This window comes from Myripristis murdjan, chromosome 14, assembly GCF_902150065.1.
Source record: "Myripristis murdjan chromosome 14, fMyrMur1.1, whole genome shotgun sequence".
Lineage (NCBI taxonomy): Eukaryota > Metazoa > Chordata > Actinopteri > Holocentriformes > Holocentridae > Myripristis > Myripristis murdjan.
In genome coordinates, this window is record NC_043993.1 from 26,322,178 (window position 1) to 26,343,723 (window position 21,546).

General features: G+C 40.8%; 1 protein-coding gene across 2 annotated transcripts in view; it reads right to left on the reverse strand.

Annotated features, from left to right (window-relative positions):
* Positions 1-405: 405 nt before the first annotated feature.
* klhl13 (kelch-like family member 13) overlaps positions 406-21,546 on the reverse strand; it is a 57,312-nt gene continuing 36,171 nt past the window's right edge. Inside the window, exons 4-7 of one of the 2 annotated variants that reach the window (XM_030068545.1) lie at positions 18,604-18,800; positions 12,619-13,414; positions 7,137-7,250; positions 406-1,500 (exon numbers count right to left, since the gene is read on the reverse strand). In XM_030068545.1, the coding sequence (XP_029924405.1) occupies positions 1,013-1,500; positions 7,137-7,250; positions 12,619-13,414; positions 18,604-18,800 (1,595 nt within the window). In that variant the 3' untranslated portion in view covers positions 406-1,012. The remainder of the gene's footprint in view (positions 1,501-7,136; positions 7,251-12,618; positions 13,415-18,603; positions 18,801-21,546) is intronic. The other variant, XM_030068546.1, reaches the window with a different exon arrangement.

Genomic DNA, 21,546 nt, shown 5'->3' on the forward strand with positions numbered 1-21,546 from the left:
TTTAATCTGAAATGTGCGGCTCATTCTGCACGGTCAAATCTGCACCAGTCATGCAGCCCCACTTGCGCCCACGTCTGATGTTATGAATGATGCAAATAGCCGTGCATATTGTACTGACTGCAGTACAAGATGAATAGCTTAACAAAATACATTGTCCGTCCACAGTGAGAGAGTAATGAACAATGTCACTTACCTGAACCACAGGTGGAAACCGACGGCGCTACCATCAGCATAATGAACAAAAATAGAAGTCACCAACACCATACAAACACACAGAGTATAAGTTTGATACAGCAAACACTTTTTTTTTTTTGACTCATTCTAACACTTGCTGGTCTCAACAACTTCAAGAGTAAAGGGTGTTGAATTAGCATCGATCTACTGTAGTCAGTAATGACAACAACATTGTGTTTCTTTCAAAATCTTGTTTATTAAATTTAGAAAACACCATTTTGTTAACAGTTTCATAGCAATAGCAGGAAAGAACTGAAACTGTAAGAGAGAGAGAGAGATGGGGCATGGGCCGACCCCTGAGTTAAAAACCAGCTGTGTTTGGGGCTCATCTGTCCCTATGCTTCTGCTCTCTGGTGTCAATTGCATCTAACCTGGCACAGACTAGAATAGAGAGTCAGTGTGACAAGTCATCGTAGTGGATGTCAAGGTAGAACGCCTAAAGAAACGAGACATAACAAAACGTCATAGACATCAGGTAGAAAAGTTGATTTGCAAAGTCACTTTTCAAGTCAAGGTTATTTCCTGCCAAAATATACCGAATATGCAACAATAACATGTAATTAGGTTGCCAAACCATATCGGTATGTGGGTTTGATCACTTGGGAAGGGTTTCTGCACAGCTTCGGGGGGACGTCGGGCTCGGGGGTACTTGGGGATGCGGTACAGATGTAGTCCAAAGAGGAAGTGCAAACAATGTCTATAAGGTGTGTGTGTGTTCGGGGGGAGTGGGCGGGGCCTACGGGGATATGAGCAAGGTGGGCTCCCCCCATTTTGCTCCTCAAGGTGCTGAGAGGGGTGACTCTCTGGAGGGCGAGCCTGTGATGTCCTCGGGGGGAAAGACTGTGAGTGTGCAGGCTCGGATCCCGCCCAGCGACTCGGGTAAGTCAAACACTTTGTGCCATTCATCCTTCTCAGGGTCGTACTTCTGTACTATTTCCACCATGCAGCGGTTGTTCCACGAGTAGCCGCCCACCACGTAGATTTTGTTCTCAAACACGGCCACGCCCACATCGCTCTGGCCTCGCAACATGGCGGCAATAGGTGTCCACAAGTCGAGGGCGGGGGAGTAGTATTCACAGCTCAGCACGTCGTCATAGTCACTGGTGCCCCGGAAGTGATTGCCCCCTATAACATAAAGCCGGTCGCCCACTGTGCACATGCAGTGCAGGCCGCGCACCGTCGTCATGGGCGCTTTCTGAGTCCATTTGTCTGCATCTGGGTCAAAGCACATCAGCTCCTTCTGAAAAGTGTCATGAGTGATTCCCCCTGCAACAAAGGAAAAAAAAATGAGCACAAATTAGCCTCGACATTTATCACTTGAGGAATGAAAACAGCCTTGTGCGCTAATCAATCAACACTAACCCTAACTCCGCATCGGGTCCTTTGGTGAATTAATCACCCATGTCAATCTACATCTACATTCATCTAGGTCAAATCGAGCCTGAGCCACAACAGCGGGAATGGGACGCTTAGAGGAAGGCTTCGGCTAACGCTGTGAAGAATCTGTCATTGTTGCTATTCTTGTAAAGAATCAAACACAACAGCCTTTATATAACCCATAATTCTATGAAATAAAGTGACATTCATACAACCACCATCTCTTTGCTACGTTTTCAAAAGATGCCGGTGATGATAATGAGTACATACCACAGGAGGAGAGCACCATTACAATGCAATCACACACACACACAAACACACATGCACACACAACTGTGGTGGAAACAGACTATAGATGCCGGGACACAAAAAGCTGAGGGAAAGTGGGGAGTAAAAGGAAAAAAAAAAAAAAAAAAAAAAAAACAGGACATGTCTACAGGGAAGGCTTAAAATAAAGAGGAACACAATCCCAGCATGCATCTGGGTGGGAGCCAGCCCACCCCTCCCCCCCTATGCAGAGTGACTAGGAGCAAATGCAGCGCAGTGAAGATTTGCATTGCATGCCTAACAGAGACAGAATCCCTCTTTCGCTACTACTCATGTCCAGTGATGCTGCTCTTTATTTACTGTCGTCCAATCAGTTACCATGACTCGGCGATCTGTGATGCTGAGTTTGATAAACTGACAGATTAAATCCAAGGTAACCAGACAATACACTTAGCAGTTCAGGGGGCACTTTTGCAATAAAATATTATCAAGGGTCCCAACTTGGCAAGGTCTTTTAAATTCGCCTCAAGAGGCCAAGCTATTTAGATTCAATTTGTGGACTTGACCTTTCTCTCCAACAATAACATCTAATCTATATCCTAACTTCTAATCAGCATCCTCATTCCTTTAAATGGACAACATTTAGCCAAATTGTACCTATCTCTCAGAGACACGGGCTAAGTGGTTTTGTCCTTCCAGAGACAGCAAAAGACAGACTAGCTTGTTTGAATTGTCAGCCGCATCTGCCCATATCTTACAATAAACACACATTTCACTGCTCAATCAAGCAGATAAAAATTTTACTGCTGTGTCTCCCTGTAAAAACTGATGACCTGCTTGGTTGAATCACAGCGCTGGCACAAATGAGAACCAAAGCAAAAAAAAAAAAAAAAAAAGGCGGATAGACACAGAAATGAGGCAGAAAAAAAACGGGAGCCTCAGCATATTCCAAAAATACCCCCTAATGATAAAAAAAGAGTGGCTATGAACTCTAATATCAACTGCTAAAAATCTACGCTTGCAAACCGACTGCCTGAGACAAATTCCCTCAAGGGTGCACTTTGCTAAAGAGATAGCAAGGCTACAGCGTGAACTGACCCAATTTTGAATAAGATGACTAGGACCATTTCATAATCAGATCAATTTATAGTGAGCTCCATAAGTATTTGAAGCAACAAATTCTCTAATTTCATTGGCTCCTCTTTTTTTTCTCCTTATGATGCAAAACCATCCAGTGACTGATGTTCAAGTGCTGTCTGTCAGCTTTAATTTTGGGGCTTTTTCTTCAAGCGGAGATCAACGGTAAGAGCTGAAGCCCTTTTCCTTTATGGTATGTGAAAGTGTATGGACAGATTTAGGTTATATTCGTTAAACTGTCATTCTCCCCTCATCATCGCCACACTGTAGAGGATTTAGCTGTGACGACACCTGGTCCTTGATTACTCTGAAAAAAGCACAGAGTCTATGGTTAGCTAAATATAAATAAGTAACTACACAAGGGTCTGAATTATCAGAGTGGCCTTTAATCAGTGTCACAGAGTCTTAATGCAGATCTTAATCTTACAGATAAACTCTGAAGCAGCGGTGTGGCTCTGTGCTGGTTCAGTGGTCATGTCTGAACCCTGCCACACCACTCGGGCCTTGATGGTCTGTAAGCTGACTGCATTTGTCAGGTTCATCCAGCTGACAGAATGCTTTCAGACAGCGCAGCAGCACTGCCGGAGAATGTGACCTGATTTGGACTGACAGACAGACACGGAACTGCACTCCAGCACGGGTCACCTTGCACAGCGAGACTCTGGGTGCTACAGTAGGACCTCGATGACACAGACTTCCCCCTAATGGGTAATGGTCTGTTACTTGTGCCCCTTGCACTGAAGCACTACAATACATCAAAGACATTCTGTTGTAAAAGCTCATTTTTGGTTAACAGCGGCATGAAATTATTTTCACATTAACCATTCCTTTAATTTCTCTCCCAAAAGAAAGCCATCAAACATCCCCAGAGTTTGATTTTGAGGTTACTAAATTAGCCATGTTTATTGAGCTCATCAGCCCCTTGTGGAATGCCACCCAATCCTCCTAGGCCATCTGACAGAGTAATGCACACATTCAACATTTAGTAGCCACCCACTGCAAAGATCTGCTTGACCTTCTTAGTTATGTTACGAACCTACACCTACAATCACCAAATAAATCAGCCAGTGTATGCTGTACCCAAGGTGGCCACTCTTTTTTTTTTTTTTCATCCAAACACAGAGCTTCTGCAGGTGCAAAGCCAGGGACAGTGTCACTGCTCGGCCAGCTGTTACAGGAGTGTGTGTACCGAGCTGGCTTGCTCACTGCTCACCGTATCACTGCAACATGAAGCCATGAAAATAATCACACCATGCCAAGCCATCACAACATCAAATAGGGCAAGCAATAAATATGCAGTGCAGAACACTGCCTGAAGCACAGTGATTGAAAAGCAGCTGGCTACCAGCAGATTAGCTCAGCCCATGACTGCTATTACTAAGTTATTCATCATTACAGCTTATTTTTTAAGTTGTGAAAATACGGCTTTCATCTTCTCTCCACTGTAACATTAAGTTTGCCAAATCATGCGGTCTTGTGTGGTCCTAAACATGCCCCAGTTCTTTCGCTCACCAGGCGTAATATTAGCTAATTAGAAACATGCGTGGAAAAAATATTTATTTTTTGGTAATCATGGATGATGTTAGGAGGTCTTTCTGGATCCCCTTTTTCATTTATTTTGATTCAGCTGAAAGAATTTTAGAAACTTTAAAACAGTGCCACCCCTGTTTGTGATTTTAAAAACTGCAAATTATAAGATTAATATGGTTGTTGTAATTCATGACTGGTGTCTTTTCTTTGCTGTGTGCTCCACTGAGTTTTCATGTCATATATAAGGGATATATAAGGGGTAAGTATCTGTGACTGTCACAAAGAGACTGTGCTATTGCCAGGGGTTCCTGTTGAACTGCATGTTCTACACTATAACAACAGCAAATCAAACATGAATCTGCAACCAGATTAGGATTAGCCTGTGGATTAGGTTTCCAAGAAAACCTTATTTGTTGTCACTGTAGAAACATGTATATTTATCCACTGGCTTGATTTGTTTCCATGAATCTCAACTTGGCTGTTTAACTTGATTTTATATTTTCTTCCATTTATTTTCAGAGGGAAGATAAGTGTGACCATATATAGCTGAAATATGGGTTGAAAGCCGAAAAGAATATTATATTACCCGAAGTGAAAGTTATTTGGACGAGATCTAACTCAGCTTTGGGTTGAAAGTTGAAAAACTTATATGGGCTGAATTGTATAGAAAATAGTCCCAGATATCTGCATTTGCCGTGTGACATCATAGGATGAAAATGACTGCATTTTGATTACAGACAGTGACAGCATTAAATCCATCATTTAATATGTTAAAATGTAACCACTTTCAAAACATATGTAATAGAAACATGTGATTTGGATCAGTGTTTGTCAAATCATTTTATCATTTTTTATGTTACAAAAATGAAATATTTAGAAAAATATGAACCTCCAATTTTAATTTAAGTGGCACACTAGGGAAAAATTCAAAATGGATCAAGTGATGAATAATTTGACTCCATCAGCACCCACATAAGCTTTCAAGAAATTTGGGTCCAGATGTGATGTCTGGTATGGACAAAATTTTGTTTCTGTATTGCTGGCTCATTTTTAATATGCGAAATTGTACACTGCTGGAATCCCCTCGTTAGGCTCCATGTTGATATGCTGCGTTTAGGGACGCTGACAGTACCCAAGGCCATGAGGGATTAACACAGGTTCCTGTGTGTTACACCTCCTACACAGGCCTCAATCCTCTCTCCTGCTCCATCCTTCCCGCTCTAGCATCCAACCCCCTCCCCTTCCTTTCCAGCATCACTTTGGATTAGTCACACATTGAGAAACTAGGGCTCATCTCCATAACGCAGGATTTGTTTTCAATCCTATAAAGTGAACAAGCACCGAAGTGACTCCTAAAGAGCAACAGTGGACTGATTGCATCCGAGCCTCTGCAAAGACTTCATGTCCCAGCCACCTCTCACGTTGACCAAAACATATAGGAATTTCATGTAACTGTTTTTATATCATATGCTTTTTTATGTACAGATTTTAGCTGAGAAATATCACACTGAATGTGGCTGGAATTGCCTTTTATGGCCCTTCTTAATGATTGATTGATAACATCCAAACAGAACTTTACATGTTATTAAAACCTGAATACTAAACATATAGTAAAGTCTACTCAATAATCCTGAATTTTGGATCAGTGGATTATTTATTTCTTTTATCTGAGCCTATCTGCACACAAGGCCGACAATCAAAGCAAACTGTGGAGCGCTTTAAAGTGACCATTCATGTGTAAAAATATTTCTCAATTTACTACTGAGATGACAGCGTCGTATGGCTGTCAGGACTGCATCAATGTTCCATTCTATCTTCTCCACAGAGTGTGGTGTTTTGAGAAAGGAGTAGGGCTGAAAAACCTTAAAAACTATAGCTTAATATTTGTCACCTTGTGTACAAAAATGTAAACAAAAGCTCATCTCAAAGTACAATAAAACTACAGCCAGATATTTCTACAGTAGATTAAAATTACTTTGCAGAGGAGTATGATATTCACTCCTAAAAAAATCTATAGGCCTTTTTAGTTAAACAATACAGCCAATTATTATGCCATTCATTTTATGGGCATTATCCAAATTAATGTACCAGAAAACAAATTATATAATTTTTGCATTAATTTTTGTCATTGTTTCAGTGCACTTTTGAGTTGAATCTCAGCAACTTTTATGGCATGATGGAATGAAAACACAACATGGGCAGTATTTCAGTGATTTCAAAAGAAGCAGTACTTGGCTGGTTGATGGCACTGCCTGATCCCTCTTGGCTGTAGTGGAGCTTGGGATTGTAATGTTGTTAGGCGGTGTGTTATATATATATGCTGTAATATGCTGTGCATGTTGTATTATGTCTTTAGATGTAAACTCTTTCTTACTGCAATAAAATGGTAGGAAAAACAGTTTTATGAATACAACTGAAAATCACAATGGACTGCGAAACATGCTAAGAGTTTAAATCTATTCGTAAAGCTCTTTGGTTCTTACACCATGATAGGATAGAGCTTTACGTTTCAGAACAAATGAAAATGTTTTTTTGCAAATACAAATGCAGTTTTATTAAACTGGTTATTTGAGCTTTGGGAAGCCACTTACCTGAAATATACATATAACCGCCGTACACTGTCCCTGCGTGGCCGTAATGTGGCTCATTCATTTTGGCAACATATGTCCACTCGTTTGTCCTGGGGTTGTAGCACTCCACGGTAGCTTGGGAGAAAAAAAAATGACAAAAAACACAAACAAACAAACAAAAAACAGTATTAGTAGAAATTAGTTCAGATAAAACTAAGGAGGACAAACAGCACCAAATTAGGCCTTGGATGGTCTCACTGTGCAAGCTAAAACAAGGACTATATACACAATCCACCCCTACGCACTGCAGTGACTGCACAGGAAATATTGGGAATGTAGGATGGGGTTGCATCCCACAATCCCAGCATCCTTTGTACTGCAGGTTTGTCAGAGAGGTAACATTGTAGTACTCCACTAATGTTTTCGTGCCAAAAACATTGCAAAAGTCATGTTTGTTTTGACCTCTGTGAATGGTTTTACAAAATCTCCAAGGACCTAACCCAGAACAGGGATACTGGGAGCCACTTCACTGAATGATCCTTGTAGTTCAGTCAGACACAGCCCAAAAGGGAAAGGGCTATTACACCTTGTGGACTCACGAACTCAATCAAAGGCTAAGGACTGGGTGCAATCAATGCCCATTGGGCACAGGGCAGGTGTGGAGTAGCCCTAGGTGTTGTGGACCTTGGCAACAGAAACTGGCTCTTCAAATGTTGAAGTTGACCTCTCTGGGAAGAAAGGAGCCCGAGTTTGTGTAAGAGGTTACATGACTGACAGCTACAGGAGTACTCTGCCTCTTAGAGACAGTGAATAGGATGCTAGAAAAGGTGCTGCCAACTGACACCAGAGTCCTACTGGGAGACTTCAACACTCATAATGGCAACAAATGGAATACCTAGAGGGTTATGATTTGCTGATCTGAAACCTCAAGGTGTTTTATTAAACCTCTGTGCTTGTCATGGATTGTCCATAACAAACACTATGTTCTAACGTAAGGAGGTGCGTAAGTGTACGACTACTGTATGTACCTTGTGGCAAAGGTCAATGGTCAACTTTGTTGCTGTTTCATGAGACCTGTTTTCTACACTTGAGTGAAGAGAGGACCTGAGCTGTCAGAAGATCACCATTTAGTGGTAAGTTGGATGGCAGGGGAAGCTGCTGGGCAGGTCGGACAAGCCCAAATAAACTCTGTCAGAGATTATTTCAACATTCACCTCCAAGCAAACCTTTCTGGTATGCAGACAGGTGCTAGGGATATTGAGTCAGAATGAACTGTGATCAAAACATCTGTCATAGAAATGGTTGCAAGCAGCTGTGGCCAGAAGGTGGCTGATGTGGCAGCCCAAGAACCCACTGGTGGACACCAAGATTGAGGGCAAGGAGCAGTTCCAACTCAGCGGAAGTACTGCCAGGCCAGAAAGTCTTCAACTGCGGCAGTAGTAGAAGTGAAAGCTTGGGTACAGTAACAGTTTTGAGAGGCTAAGGAAAATTACTTTCTGGAAAACCATTTGGCATTTCCAGAGACGACAAAAAAACATGTCCAGGCTATTCTCATCAGGGTGTGAGATGTCCGAGGATGCTTACTTTGACCCCAATCGTGGTAAGTGTCCTTGGTCTTTGGTAGTGGCCACCAGAAAGGAGACTCCAACCTCAGACCCAGCAGGAACAATGTGGATTCTGCCCTGGTTGTAGAATAGCTGACCAACTGGTTACCCTCTTCACAATTAATCAAAGGTCAGGGGAATTTGCTAATCCACTTTACATGTGTTTTGCAGATTTGGAAAAAGCTTACAACTGCATTCCCCGAGGTATTCTGTGGTGGTGCTATGGGAGTATGGTGTGCCGAGGTCATTGCTGTGAGTTGTTTGGTCCCCGCACAGTAAGACCAAAAGCTGTGTTTGCTTTTTTGAATTAAGTCAGGCTTGTTCAAGGTGAGTGTTGGGCTCATACAAGAATGCACCTTGTCCCCTGTCCTGTTGGTAGACAGTACATTACAGTGCAGCCAACGTTTAGAGCATCCAGTTCTGTGACATTTAAGTAGCACCTTTGCTGTTTGTGGGTGTCCTTGTGGCTTTATCGGACTGTGATTTAATATGTGCACTGGAGTAGTTTGTAGCTGCATATAAAAGGATGAGGTTCAACATCTTCAGTTTTCTTCTAGAAAAGAGGTAGATAGACGGGATGAGCAGCTGCTTCAGGTGGAGTAGTTCCGGGTCATATTCTCAAGAGAGGGTAGGAAGAATTGACCACCTGTTAGGTGAATCCGCTGCAATAATGTGGGCAAATGTATCAACCCACAATGCTAAGAAGGGAGCTGAGCCACAAAGTACTCAAAGCAAAAAACACATTTACTGGTTAGGCTAATCTTCATGGCCACAAGCTCCAGGCAGTGACTGTAAGAATGATGACACAAATACAAATAGCTGATGAAGTTTCTCCAAACAGAGACATTTTGCATCTGATGTCTTCACTGTTCATCTGGCTTAAACTGGTATGGACACCCCCAAGACAGGTGTCTTTGGAGGTGTATCAGGAATAACTGACTAGGATGTGACCCAAGGGGAGACCAAGGACACTTAATAGATTGCAGCTTACAGCTAGGCCTGACAGTGACTGGGGATCCCCCCGGAGGAGCTAGGGGTATTTGCTGGGGAAAAACTATGTGTAGGCTGCTCTTTTTGCCTTGCTGACACCGTTATGAAGAAAAAAAAAGGCTGAAGAAAGGGTCTTGACCTGTGCCACTGTTAAGGGAGAAGGTCTGTACCAAATATGATTTTCAGACGCTAGCCAACGGCAAAAGTAGTGAAATTAAAGTGTCCTGGTGTGACAACGGACCTCAGCTTAATAAATTTGAAGGCAGTGGCCAAATCGGTAACAATTCAGAGAACACAAATTCATTGTAATATCTGTAAAATACAGAGATTGTGACCACAAAGTTGTCCGAGACTTGACGAGGTTGGGCACATCTGAAAAGGGAAAATGAGTATCTGCCTCTCTGAACAAGTACAGTCAAAGTGACCTTGCACAGGGCACTTATTCCCGAGCTGCTAAGGTGAAACTGCTCAGCAGAAGTGCAGACACAGTATTAGTCTGCGGCTGTACTGAGCAGATCACACATATGAATGTGTTAAATTACATGAAATGTGAACTGAATTTCATGTTGATACTGAAAAGAGCAAGCACTCTTAGAAACAACATACATTTTATATATAAATATCAGGACTACTGTGTAACTCTAATAATATAGGTAGAACTGCAGAAAACCAAAAGACTTTAATATGATGCCAGGTACACTGATTTAGTCTGACAGACCTGGTCAGATTTGCCCCTGACCAGCTGCATCCTTCATATTCTTAAACAGTTCCTCTCCCTGCTCGTTGTTTCACCAAAACCTCATGTAATATTCCAGAGGTCAGGTTTCAATAATTACATATGGTGCAAGTTATTACATAGCATATCCTCAGCCTTTTCCCATAGCTATAGGTTGCTTGCTGACTTGTCATTGTTGCCCTGCTAAAGGAGGACAGGAGACAATACAAGGCAAAAGGGGGCCTATCTGGGATTGAAACAAGCCATTGTCTAGATTTAAAAATAAGTCACGAGACCTCTATTCCATGCTTTTCTTCCACCTTATCCCTTCTGAATGAGTTGAGCACTTCAGAGCTCAGTAGAGAATTAGAGCAATACATGTAAATGTGCTTTCTTGTGAAGTTGAAAGCATATGCAAGTTATTGTAGAGGAGATTTAGTTTTGTGCTGCTAAAGTTGCAGAAGCCTCACACAAATTAATTATTTAACCCTTTCATGCTGAATCCCTCCTCCCTCATTTACAACCAGCTTGAGTTCCTTATGTGCATTACGCTTCTATCTTTAGTTTCCACAGACTGTGCACAGCCTTCCCTCTGCAATAAAAGGGTCATGATGCTATTGTGTAAATTTTTCATTTTCAAAATAAGTAAGCTGGTACAACAAGTGTTTAGACACAACTTTCACAAGATTTTTACCTGTTACAAGACTCTATACTTGTTATTTCTCCAATGGTGGAATAGAAATGAGGCATTGATTTGTTTTTTTAATTAGGAAACATGTTTTCTTCAAAGCTCTGTAGAGGGTCTGGCAACATGGTAAAATATAGACAAATTCAACCAAGCACTGCAAAGCATAGATAAATAAATTAATTTGAAAAATGAAGATGACTTCATAAAAACCACCAGCTTTAGAAAATGTAACCTTAACCATTTATCAAAGTCGAAAAGATTTGTTTCCAATTACATTCTAAGGACATATTATCATTGATTAAATTAGTAGTGATCAAGGCATACATGTGAATTAAATCTGACTGTCCGATTAGAAACACATTAGTCAGGACTGGGGGCTTTTGTCCCAAAAATGTCTTCTGAGTTTTGTGTCTGTGTCACAGTAAAACCACACCCATAAGACCATCCCACGGTAAACAAATAAAATGCAGCAGCTGGACAAATCGAGCAAAACAAGAAAAACCACATAGAATTAAAGAGCTGTGGAACTCAAAGCGGAAAGAGGCAGTTGTGCAGGAAGGCAGTGAATCGGGTCATGCTCATTGGTCTAATTATAACCCAGAACAGAGGACTGCTTGCATGGTGGCCTCTCTGTCCACTGCAGTTACAGAGCTGCACTTAAGTAATGGGCGGCACCAGTCTGTGGTCCATAGTTGGGGTTGGTATTCCAGATTGGTTATTTTGCAACCAACAACAATAAATTTAAATCAAGGCTTTTTTTCCCTACCAAAATAGTGCATTGTTATAAATCCAAATTCACCACATCACCTTGAACTTATAAACTGCCTCATAACACAGTAAAGATGAACTGATACTGCCACTTTTTAAACACTGAAACCTCCAGTTAGGGTTAGATTAAGTGGCTTTCCTTTTATTCCCCCTTCTGCTACTGTGTTGCCCTGGCTGCAGCTGCCTGAGTGCCTGAATTAGATTAAATGATGCAGAGATCAAATGATGTGTACAAAAGATTACTTGTACAAAAAGAATTATGGATTATAGGATAACGCTTAATTTGGACAGTCCAATGTTGATACACAGCTATCAGGTGACAAAATGTAGATATTCAACAAGATGTGACTTTGTGCTTTTCCACAGACCATGACAACCTAACCTTAACCCCCTTTTTAAACAAAACCAAATCCTTAAAATGACCCTATTTCTAGCATTAACCATACAGATGGAAAATCTGTTTTTTTTTTTTTTTTTACACAATTATGAGCATCATCTAAAGTCAGCTGACTTCTTACTGACACACAATAGTTGCTTGATATCAAGTTCGGTGCCAAGATCAGACTATCCAAATCAAGTGAGCTCATGGTCACAATGCCTGTGAGCTTGCAGCCGTATGCAACTGTACTGTACTTCCTCTGGTTCATTATATGGATTGTACATTTCATGCAATATTAACGAAAGGCTTCTACTCTTGCCAAGGGAGGAGGGATAAAACAAACAGTGAGGTGAACTCACCAAGCTCCCCAGCAGCATTTCTTCCACCGACAGCGTAGAGATGTCCCTTGAGTGCACTGAGGTGGAAGAAGGTACGTTTCTCATTAAGGCATGCCACCTGCATCCACTTGTTGTAGCGAGGGTCATACCGGAACACCGTGTCCACCGCTGTTTTGCCTTTGGTGTCATAGTTGCTTTGGCCACCCACCACATAGAGGAAGTTGCCAATGACTGCAATGCCGTGTTGGTAGCGAGGTGCATCCATGGGAGCCAGTGCCTTCCACTCGTGGGCCTTCTCATCGAACAGACGCAGCTCCTTGCTCACAACTAGCTGCTGGCGTAAGACCCCACCCAGGGTGACCAGGTGGGCACTGTCCGAGCGGATGGCCGTCCGTTCTGACTGCATAACCGGCTGCATGTAGGGCATCATCTGGTAATTGCTGGCCTCTAGAAGAAGGTTGACACAGGTGTTGTCTGTGCGCATAAAATCTACTGTCTGCACATGATTGATAAGCTCCTGTGGGTTCATGAGAGGAAAACGGATGTTCTTCATGAGTTTTGGGGCATAGTCCATGCGACCGTCTTCATATCGTAGCCAGCGGCAAGCAGCCTTGAACAGGTCTAGCTCACTGCAGTGCTTCAAGCTGTTGCTGGACAGTACAAAAGCCAACCGTTCAAAAGGCAGCTTCACAAACTCTCCTGTGCCCAGCAGTGAGGGAAAGTTCTTCAGGATGAAGTTGTTGACATATTTGTCCACTTCTGTGAGGTTATATGTGTTGGCAATGCGCCCCACCTCTACACAGTTGTCAAGAGAAACCTGCAAAGAAGAAAAAATGCAATGTCTTAAGAATGTTGCACCTAACATTGACAACACATCTTAGGATAAGAGTAACTGAATCTTTCTAACTTTCATGCACACACTGAGAATTTCCTTAGAGACAGATTCCTTATTATAAAATATCTGTGATACAGCACTGAAGGATGCGGCAAGTTAATATACAGTATCATCTAAACCGGTCCCACTGCATGTCAAAAACGCATGACTACCAATTACATCCACAAACTTTTTATGTTAGTTGTTTTTCAACTGTACATTCAAAGAGTGAAATCCAGCACACAGCCTCAAACTATACAAACAGAGTGTGAAACATAGGCTATCACTGATATGAGAAAGAATGTCTATTTTGTCCATTAAAGTCTGAACAAAAAATACTATAAAGAAAGAACACATTATCTATTGAACTTTGCCATTAGACCATCTTTATTAGGAGAGACATTCCTCTGGCTATCTGTCAAAGGTCTAAGTACCAAGACATTATACCTGATAAGGACACTCTAAAAGCAAAGTTATGTCAACAGTGTGCAGGAGCTTTTCGTCTTTACTTGTCGACCTATCGTCCTCTCCTACGCACCTGTCACCTAGTATTCAAGGTGTGAAAAGGCTCTACAGTTTTCATGTCAAATATCGATACACGCATACAATATAATATGAATACTGAAGTCACTGAATACTTAAACCCGAAGGCAAGTCAAAAATCTTATTTTCACCAGCATGCAAAAATAGCAGTGTTCTGACCTTGAATTGCATGAATAAAGGTGACTACTTCTACTTAGGGAATCATTACTGTATTTTTAAAGATTTGTTGGTTGTCTCTGTAGAAAAGATTGCCAAAGCTACAACAGAAATAAAACTATAAGTTAAAATTATTGTATATTTTAGAAAAATAAACAGCAATGTTCACTGATCAATCCATGATAATCAGGTATAACAGGAACCAGAAAGAATATGGACAAGAAATCATTTTTCAGAGGGCCATAATGGATTGATGGGATCATTATCAGCTGCTGTCTCATCTGGAGAACCTGGGATTTTGAAGACCATTTGAGCAAAGACACACAATGTCAAGAGACAGAGCTTCCTTAACATTTGCAAAAATGTTTTACTGAAGCATAAGTACATTAATGACTTGAGTAGATATTAATGCACAGGTTTAAAAACAATATAAACTTAGACAATAAACGGGACACTATACAAGCACACAGGTCTTCCTTGGGTGCTTTTTTTTTCTGTTTCCTCCTTACCTCCACTTCTTCTCCCATAAGATCCTCACCTATCTCCTCTCCCTGTATGCACTCCTACACCTTATTTATAGACCTGTGCCTCCACATATGTACAATGTGTGGACAGATGCGGACATCTTGCACACAGGCCAGTTGTTTATAGTAGTGCGGAGGAACACGCTTTGTACACTAGATGGTAACATGAGGTCCAGTGCCTTTATGTATGAACTAAAACAATGAAACACACCTGGCCAAGATGACATTACATAAATGTTGGGATCTTCTCCCCTCCCCTGCACTCAATGCTTTTAGCCATATTTTGTGTGTTTTCACAAATCAATCTTGGAGATTCATCCTCCTTCGAGAGCGCTCCCCCACATTGACGTTTCAGCACTTCTGCAATTTCTCTCCAACAACCAGCAGAGACACTAATCTTGTAGTTTTTAGAGCTGGGGCTGTTGATATTTTTGAGTTTGCTCAACCAGTCTGTTCTTACCATGCTTGTTTTGATTATGTAGTAAAGTACGGCACACACCAAGCCAGCTTCAGAGACCTTGTGCATGTTGAGGCCAATGGGCTGATTGCTTTTAGCTGCCTCACACTGCCTGTGAAAAATTGTCCATAAACACAGCTGATGTGTGACATGCAGCATGTTCGCAGCCTGCATGAGAGGAGATAATTCTCCATGCCAGGTGGGGGCAGTAGTCTCAAAAAAGCAAACCAGAAGCCTTGGAATTGCAGAAAGATAAAGACATAAACTCGCTATCGCTAGTTTGTTCACTCCACTCTAAAACTGTTCAAATGGCTTCATTGTACAAATTGATGAGAAGCTGCAACTTCCACTGGCTTGTCAGCCTTAAGGGCTTATGCCTGTGGTTTACCACAACAACCTCACTTTGGTTAGCTAGCTTGCTAGCTACTTAGTACAACATCAATGTCACCTGTGTAAATGTCTGACTGTGTGAAACAATCAAATAATCTTTTATAGACACTGAAATTCTGACTATATTTTTGAAGATGTTATGTGAAGCTGATTAAATGTCTTTTAAATTAACAATTGTGTTACCACAATTGTTTCAAATTGCATCAAGTCATGTTTCCCAACTAAAAAAAACAAACAAAAAAAAAAAAAAACATTTTAGGAAATTAGATACTAGAACTTAGTAGGAATTTTACTGGCATCAAAATGACTTAAACAATTTCATACCACGTGTTTTCTCAAAAACATATTTTGGACTGAACCATCACAAATTTCTTAATCCATTTAACCTTACATCGTTATTTCCCATCCCGGTCATCCCAGTGCAGACAACATGAATTGTGGGGAATGAGCAAAGTCTGCAGGATTGTGGAAAGGGTTCATAAAGGGCTCAAAAGGCTGTCAGAGAGACCTCACACATGCACCAGTTTCACAGCGAGACAGACCTGAACCCTCACAGACTTATCCGGAACACACACCAAAGTCTTTGAGTGCATAAGGGCGAACATCAAGATTGGACATGTGTCTCTTCTCATGCCCTTATTCACAAACAGCCAATCAGAAACTTCTCTCACCGCTGATTCAATGTGCTGAATTGGCCAGTAAGCTGCTGATGAGCACCAATAAGGGCTGACGATGCAGGACATATTGCACAAACTGTAGGCGATCATCGGCCACAGAGGTTCTAACGAGGACAGATGGCTTGGTGTGTCTGGGGCTTAACAGATGCAAGGTATGTGACCGCAAATCCCACCTCACTCTCCAGTCCGAGCATGATTCTGCAGTGTCTGCTGTGCCTGGTACACAGGAACTTTTCTCAATATTCAAACCTACATTACAGCTTTCTGTGGGCAAATCACAAAATATTTCTGCAGAAGTATGAAGTATGAATATCCCTTCAATCCTTACTCTTCCTTCCCCACATTCTACCACTGTCTGGCTACAAAAGTGATCACAATAACAACTATAAAAATAATAATTAAGAAAGGTTAGGTGTTAATTTAGATTCAAATATTGATCAGGGAAATGTTCTGTTTTATCTTATGTCGCCTAAGAGGAAACTTGATGTGAAGTAGACTCTTCAGTCCACTCAATATGAAGTTTTACTGGCTACTGCAATAGTTGCTATTAGTAATTGTATGCTAGTTATCTCTTTTGCCTTACCTTTGCTAATTCATGATTGGAAAGAAGCTATAAAAGTCAAGAAGACATCAGTAACATAGAGCTAGATTTGTTGGGCTAAGAGAAAACTTTCGTCTGACTGGTAACTTAAGTGCAGTTTTCTATTCTCTAGGTAATTTCTACAATGATTATGGATATCTTTGGCATCGACCAAACCAAATGTGGACTTTTGCTCACGTCAACACTGGTAACTGCGCTTTCCCATCTATAACCTGAGCTTTCATGTGCCCGGTTGAATCGATCCTGAAGAGAGAGAAGCAGACGCAGAGGCACTGATGAATGCCTGCCTCACACTCTTGACCAAATAATAGCCTAGTCTAGTCAGAGAGACCACTGTTGGCAAAAATCAAATAATTTCAAAAATATTTTCAGCATGCCAGGTCATCGATAATACATAGCTACAGGGAAAGCACTCATTACATTGTGAAAAAATGAGCTTTTGTTGAGGGACCTCAACAAAATCAGGAACTCTACTTGTCTGTACCTTTTTTAAGACAGAAGTATTATATTGTAGGTAAACAAACACACAGACAAATACAGATGCTGTCCTGTCTCACAGCTAGGCTGCTGCACTTGCTGTTATAGTCCTGGAATAGCAGGATAACCACATCATTAACCCAATACTGTCAAGAGGCAGGCGAGCGTCACTCAATGTGAGGTGAGAAAGTGCTGTTTGACTGACTGATTGAATGACTGACCTGAATTTGGCTTTCAATACACCCACAGACATATCCAAGGTTTCATGTCTGGTAATTCTGCACATTATCACACTGTCATTTAGTAGGTATACGAACAAGTTATATGTATGACATTAGTTTTGATAAAATTTTTATACCGCTCACTTCATCAATGGGAAAAATGCAGTGACCATTCAAGTGTGGAATAGAGGTAGAGGAAGGAAAGGAAGAGATAAATGCACCTGGGTAGCAACACCCTGTAGCCCCTGGCAGAGATATGAGGAGAAAACTGTAAAAACTGTCTTGGCTTTCAACATTGTTTTTTTATCATTTTGAAAAAGGCAGGCTTTTGGAGCCAAAAAAATCTTTCAGGATTACACCATACTATTTACAGTGTTAGAGAATTTTGAAAGGGGGAGTCAGCGATTCTGAAGAAAGATCAGTGATAGTTGAAATCAACAAATTCAGCAAATATCTCCTCACGGTCATCAAGCTGTCCATTATGTGTGTGTGCTGAAAAAAAAAAAAATCACGTGTTCTTATACAGCCCTGGCTCTGTAAATGGGAAACATAAAAAGTGGCTCAGACTGGGTAACACTAAACCAGCCAGTCAGCAACATGGGGTGTTTGTGCTCATGTACAGGACAGGTGGAGCAGAGATGGGGAGAAGGAGGCAGTACGAGTAAGAAGGATGGTAAATCTGGCACATGCTAACGTGATAGCATAATAATAACAACAATCTTTCACCACAGTTGCTGACTACACCTTTAAAGCCTCAATGTCTGGTTATATCAGGCCATGGCCTTCACAGTGCTAACAGGGAAAAAAAAATAGCAAAACACTGGTATTTAAGTTTAAAAGCCTATGAAATGGGCTTTAAATGGTGCATTTAAAATCTGAGTCCCGGCAGGTCAGAGTACTGCATGTGTGACGGAGCTAAAGCCTGCACAGAGCTGGCACAGACAGCAGCACTGATAAAAACAAGAGTGGTACTGTTCTGAGACGGATGACTTAAACAGGTGGATGATTCACTTTTGGTGTAAAGCAGCGGTAAGCCGCTGTGTATAATACCCCAGGTTATGTATAGTTGTGTATCAGCTCTCTTACCCCAGATATGAGGAAGACCTTGCAGAAGTCCAGCACAGGGAGGATTTGGAGGAAGCTGGCTGCTTCAAGTGTGTCTTGCAGATTCTCCATGTTGAGTGACAGCTTTGCGGTGTAGATGAAGTCAATAATCTTCTTCAGGCCTATTCGGTTAACACCATGAAGCTTGATGCACATTAAATCCTGTTCTTTCATTCCACCTGCATAAGAAAAGAGTGAAGAGAAAACAGATGCAAACACCCGATAAAGCTCACTCGTAATTCTGTTCGGCTGAAAGGTTTGAGAGCAGCCAGAACTATCTCATCTATCTGATTTCTGAGTGCCTTTGAGGATAAAGACTGTGTGGCTGAACAAACTCAATTAAGCTGAATATTCTGATGCATATATCAATTTGCCTAAATGTGAGAGAATGAGCTTGTATTCATCAGTGTCTGGGGACTAATTCTCAGAAAGAGGGTTAAAGGTCTCAGGGAGAAACTTTTAGCGAGTCAGCATCTATGCATGATGCCCACACAGCTTCCTGATCACTAATAAGCTCTGCTCACTTGAAGTGGTTTCCCCCGACTCCTCCTTCAGCAAGCATTCTCCTCTCTTCTCATGGCAGCAGCTTTTTCATCATGTACTGCAAATGACAAGCCTATAAACTGACCTTTTTTTCTCACTACTGTCCTGAAACAGCACCTAATAATTCCAAGTGAATGTGAACTGCTCCAAACTGAAAATCTAGTTTGTATCTCTATTGGTCATTGCATTTATGTGAGTTTCACATAGGGTCCTAAATGACTGTTCAAAGTTCCGATGACATGATATAAATATCTATATTTAAGATATAGGTTACTATAGGGTTCTGCATTTCATTTAAGGGAGTAAACCAACTGTCGACCACTGTGTAACTAGAAGATTTGTCTAGGTTTAACTGAGAGCCATATTAAAACAAGTACATTACTGTTTCCTTTTTCTGCTGAAATATGTTTTGGCACCTTGGATGTTAGGATCACGCTAAAAAATGTTACTGTTTTTTTAATATTCGTCTGCTCAGGTTGAAAATACAATTAAAGCTGAGTGTTTGTACTCAGAAGTCTTACAAGTTTCAAAGGTAATGGACCTCACCACAACATCCCCCTAGCAGATTGCCAGGCAAAAAAAAAAAAATCACAAAATTAACATTCATTACAAGCATAAATTACCACAAACATGCATGAATAACAATTACTGCACCAGGTTAGTGTTTCAACATAAAAACATTCATTAATTATAGAGAGGCCATTTGTTTCAGAGGACAATACTAGAGGGATGTGAGTACTAGGTATTTCTGACTCAACTGGGACAGTTTTAAGGCTTGGACATTCATGAATAATAAACAATTTACTTTAGTGAACAAAGGCAGGAGAGACTAAATAAATAAATTAGTATAGAACACTGTAACAAGAGGATGCAAATCCCTCAACCAAAAACAAATTAAGTGAATAGAAAAGTTAGGAAATGTCCAGTGAGGGCTGTGTATCTTTTATATAAATTATTGGGGATCTCAGCCGGGCACATTCTGTAACATTCAAAGGTAATTTTTTTTTCCAGGAAATTAATAAAATCTGCCACAAATAATTTCAACCTATAATAACTCAAACATGTTGATGTATCACACACTCCCAGAGAACACAGACAAATGACTTGGTTGTCTTTAGTTCAAGTCTGTATTGTTACCCAATCCTTCATCTGATATTCAGCACTACATACCCTGCTACTGTATTACTACAGCATCTCAGTTTGGTCTGCCACTTCTCCACATTACCATGGCAGTAGGAACCACTAACATGATAAGAAAAGGAGCCCAAAGAGAGGGACTGACTTCAGGCATACTAGCAAAAGCAAAACTTTACTAGTATTAGGACATGATGACTAAAAATGCTGACTGGTTTTGACCTCAACAAGGTCTTCATCATGGCGAGGTCAGAGAGGGGAGAGTCACTGAATATGCATAGCAGGTACAAGTCAATTACACATTCACAAGGGTACAGCTCACAGATGTCAATATCATGCAATTAACTCATAAAAAAAACAGCCTGATTTCTATCTCATTTAGGGGCTGGACGTATCAAAGTATCACATTTGAAAATCCTGAAAATTCCCCTCTGTGACAGGGTGTCTACAGGTCTCAGGAGGTTAAATATAATACTTCCTGAGACCTTTATAAGTCAAATTTTAATGAATTTTAAAATTTAATATTCACATAACATTCAAATTAGCAGTGCAGGTTAAGTATTAAAGGTTAAAGTACTACATATTTGGTTCAGTGCAGACATAAGTTTACAAAGATGGTAGGTTCTTACCTAAACAAGTTTATTAACCGTTATTATAATTTTAATATAATATTTTTGAAATTGTGGCTTTGATGTTTATTCAAATTAAGACCCCGATAAATGCAAAGACTATTTAATGACTTTTATGGTCTAATATTTATAAAATTGAATGTGAGACATTTTAAGACTTTTTAGGGACCTGGAGAGACCCTGTGTAAAAGTTTTCCCAACTGGTGACACGTCTAATAAATTATTCAGTAATTTGGACACCTTAAAGCAATAAAAGACTGTCATTGTTGCCGTCATTATCCTTGAAATAATGTGCCACAAGGTAATCTAAGCTTTGGTATCTAATGCTATGTTTGTTCTCCACAATCTTATTTCATTCCCAGACTTTCCCCTCCATAAAGAGTGGAAAGGCCTAAAAGAAGGTCCCACTTATTATGGAAAAGGGGACGGTGCTAATGAGACATACCTATTATCCTCTCACTGGTCTTCATTTTTTACCTTCACGCTTCTCCTGTGGAAATATACTCTGTAGAGCGAATGGAAATGGGAACCCAAAAGTTCTCTCTATCCGGTGAAAGCGGAAGTCCAAGGAAATAAGAGAACTCGCTATCTGCAAGTCTATCACTCAAGTTCCCTCAGG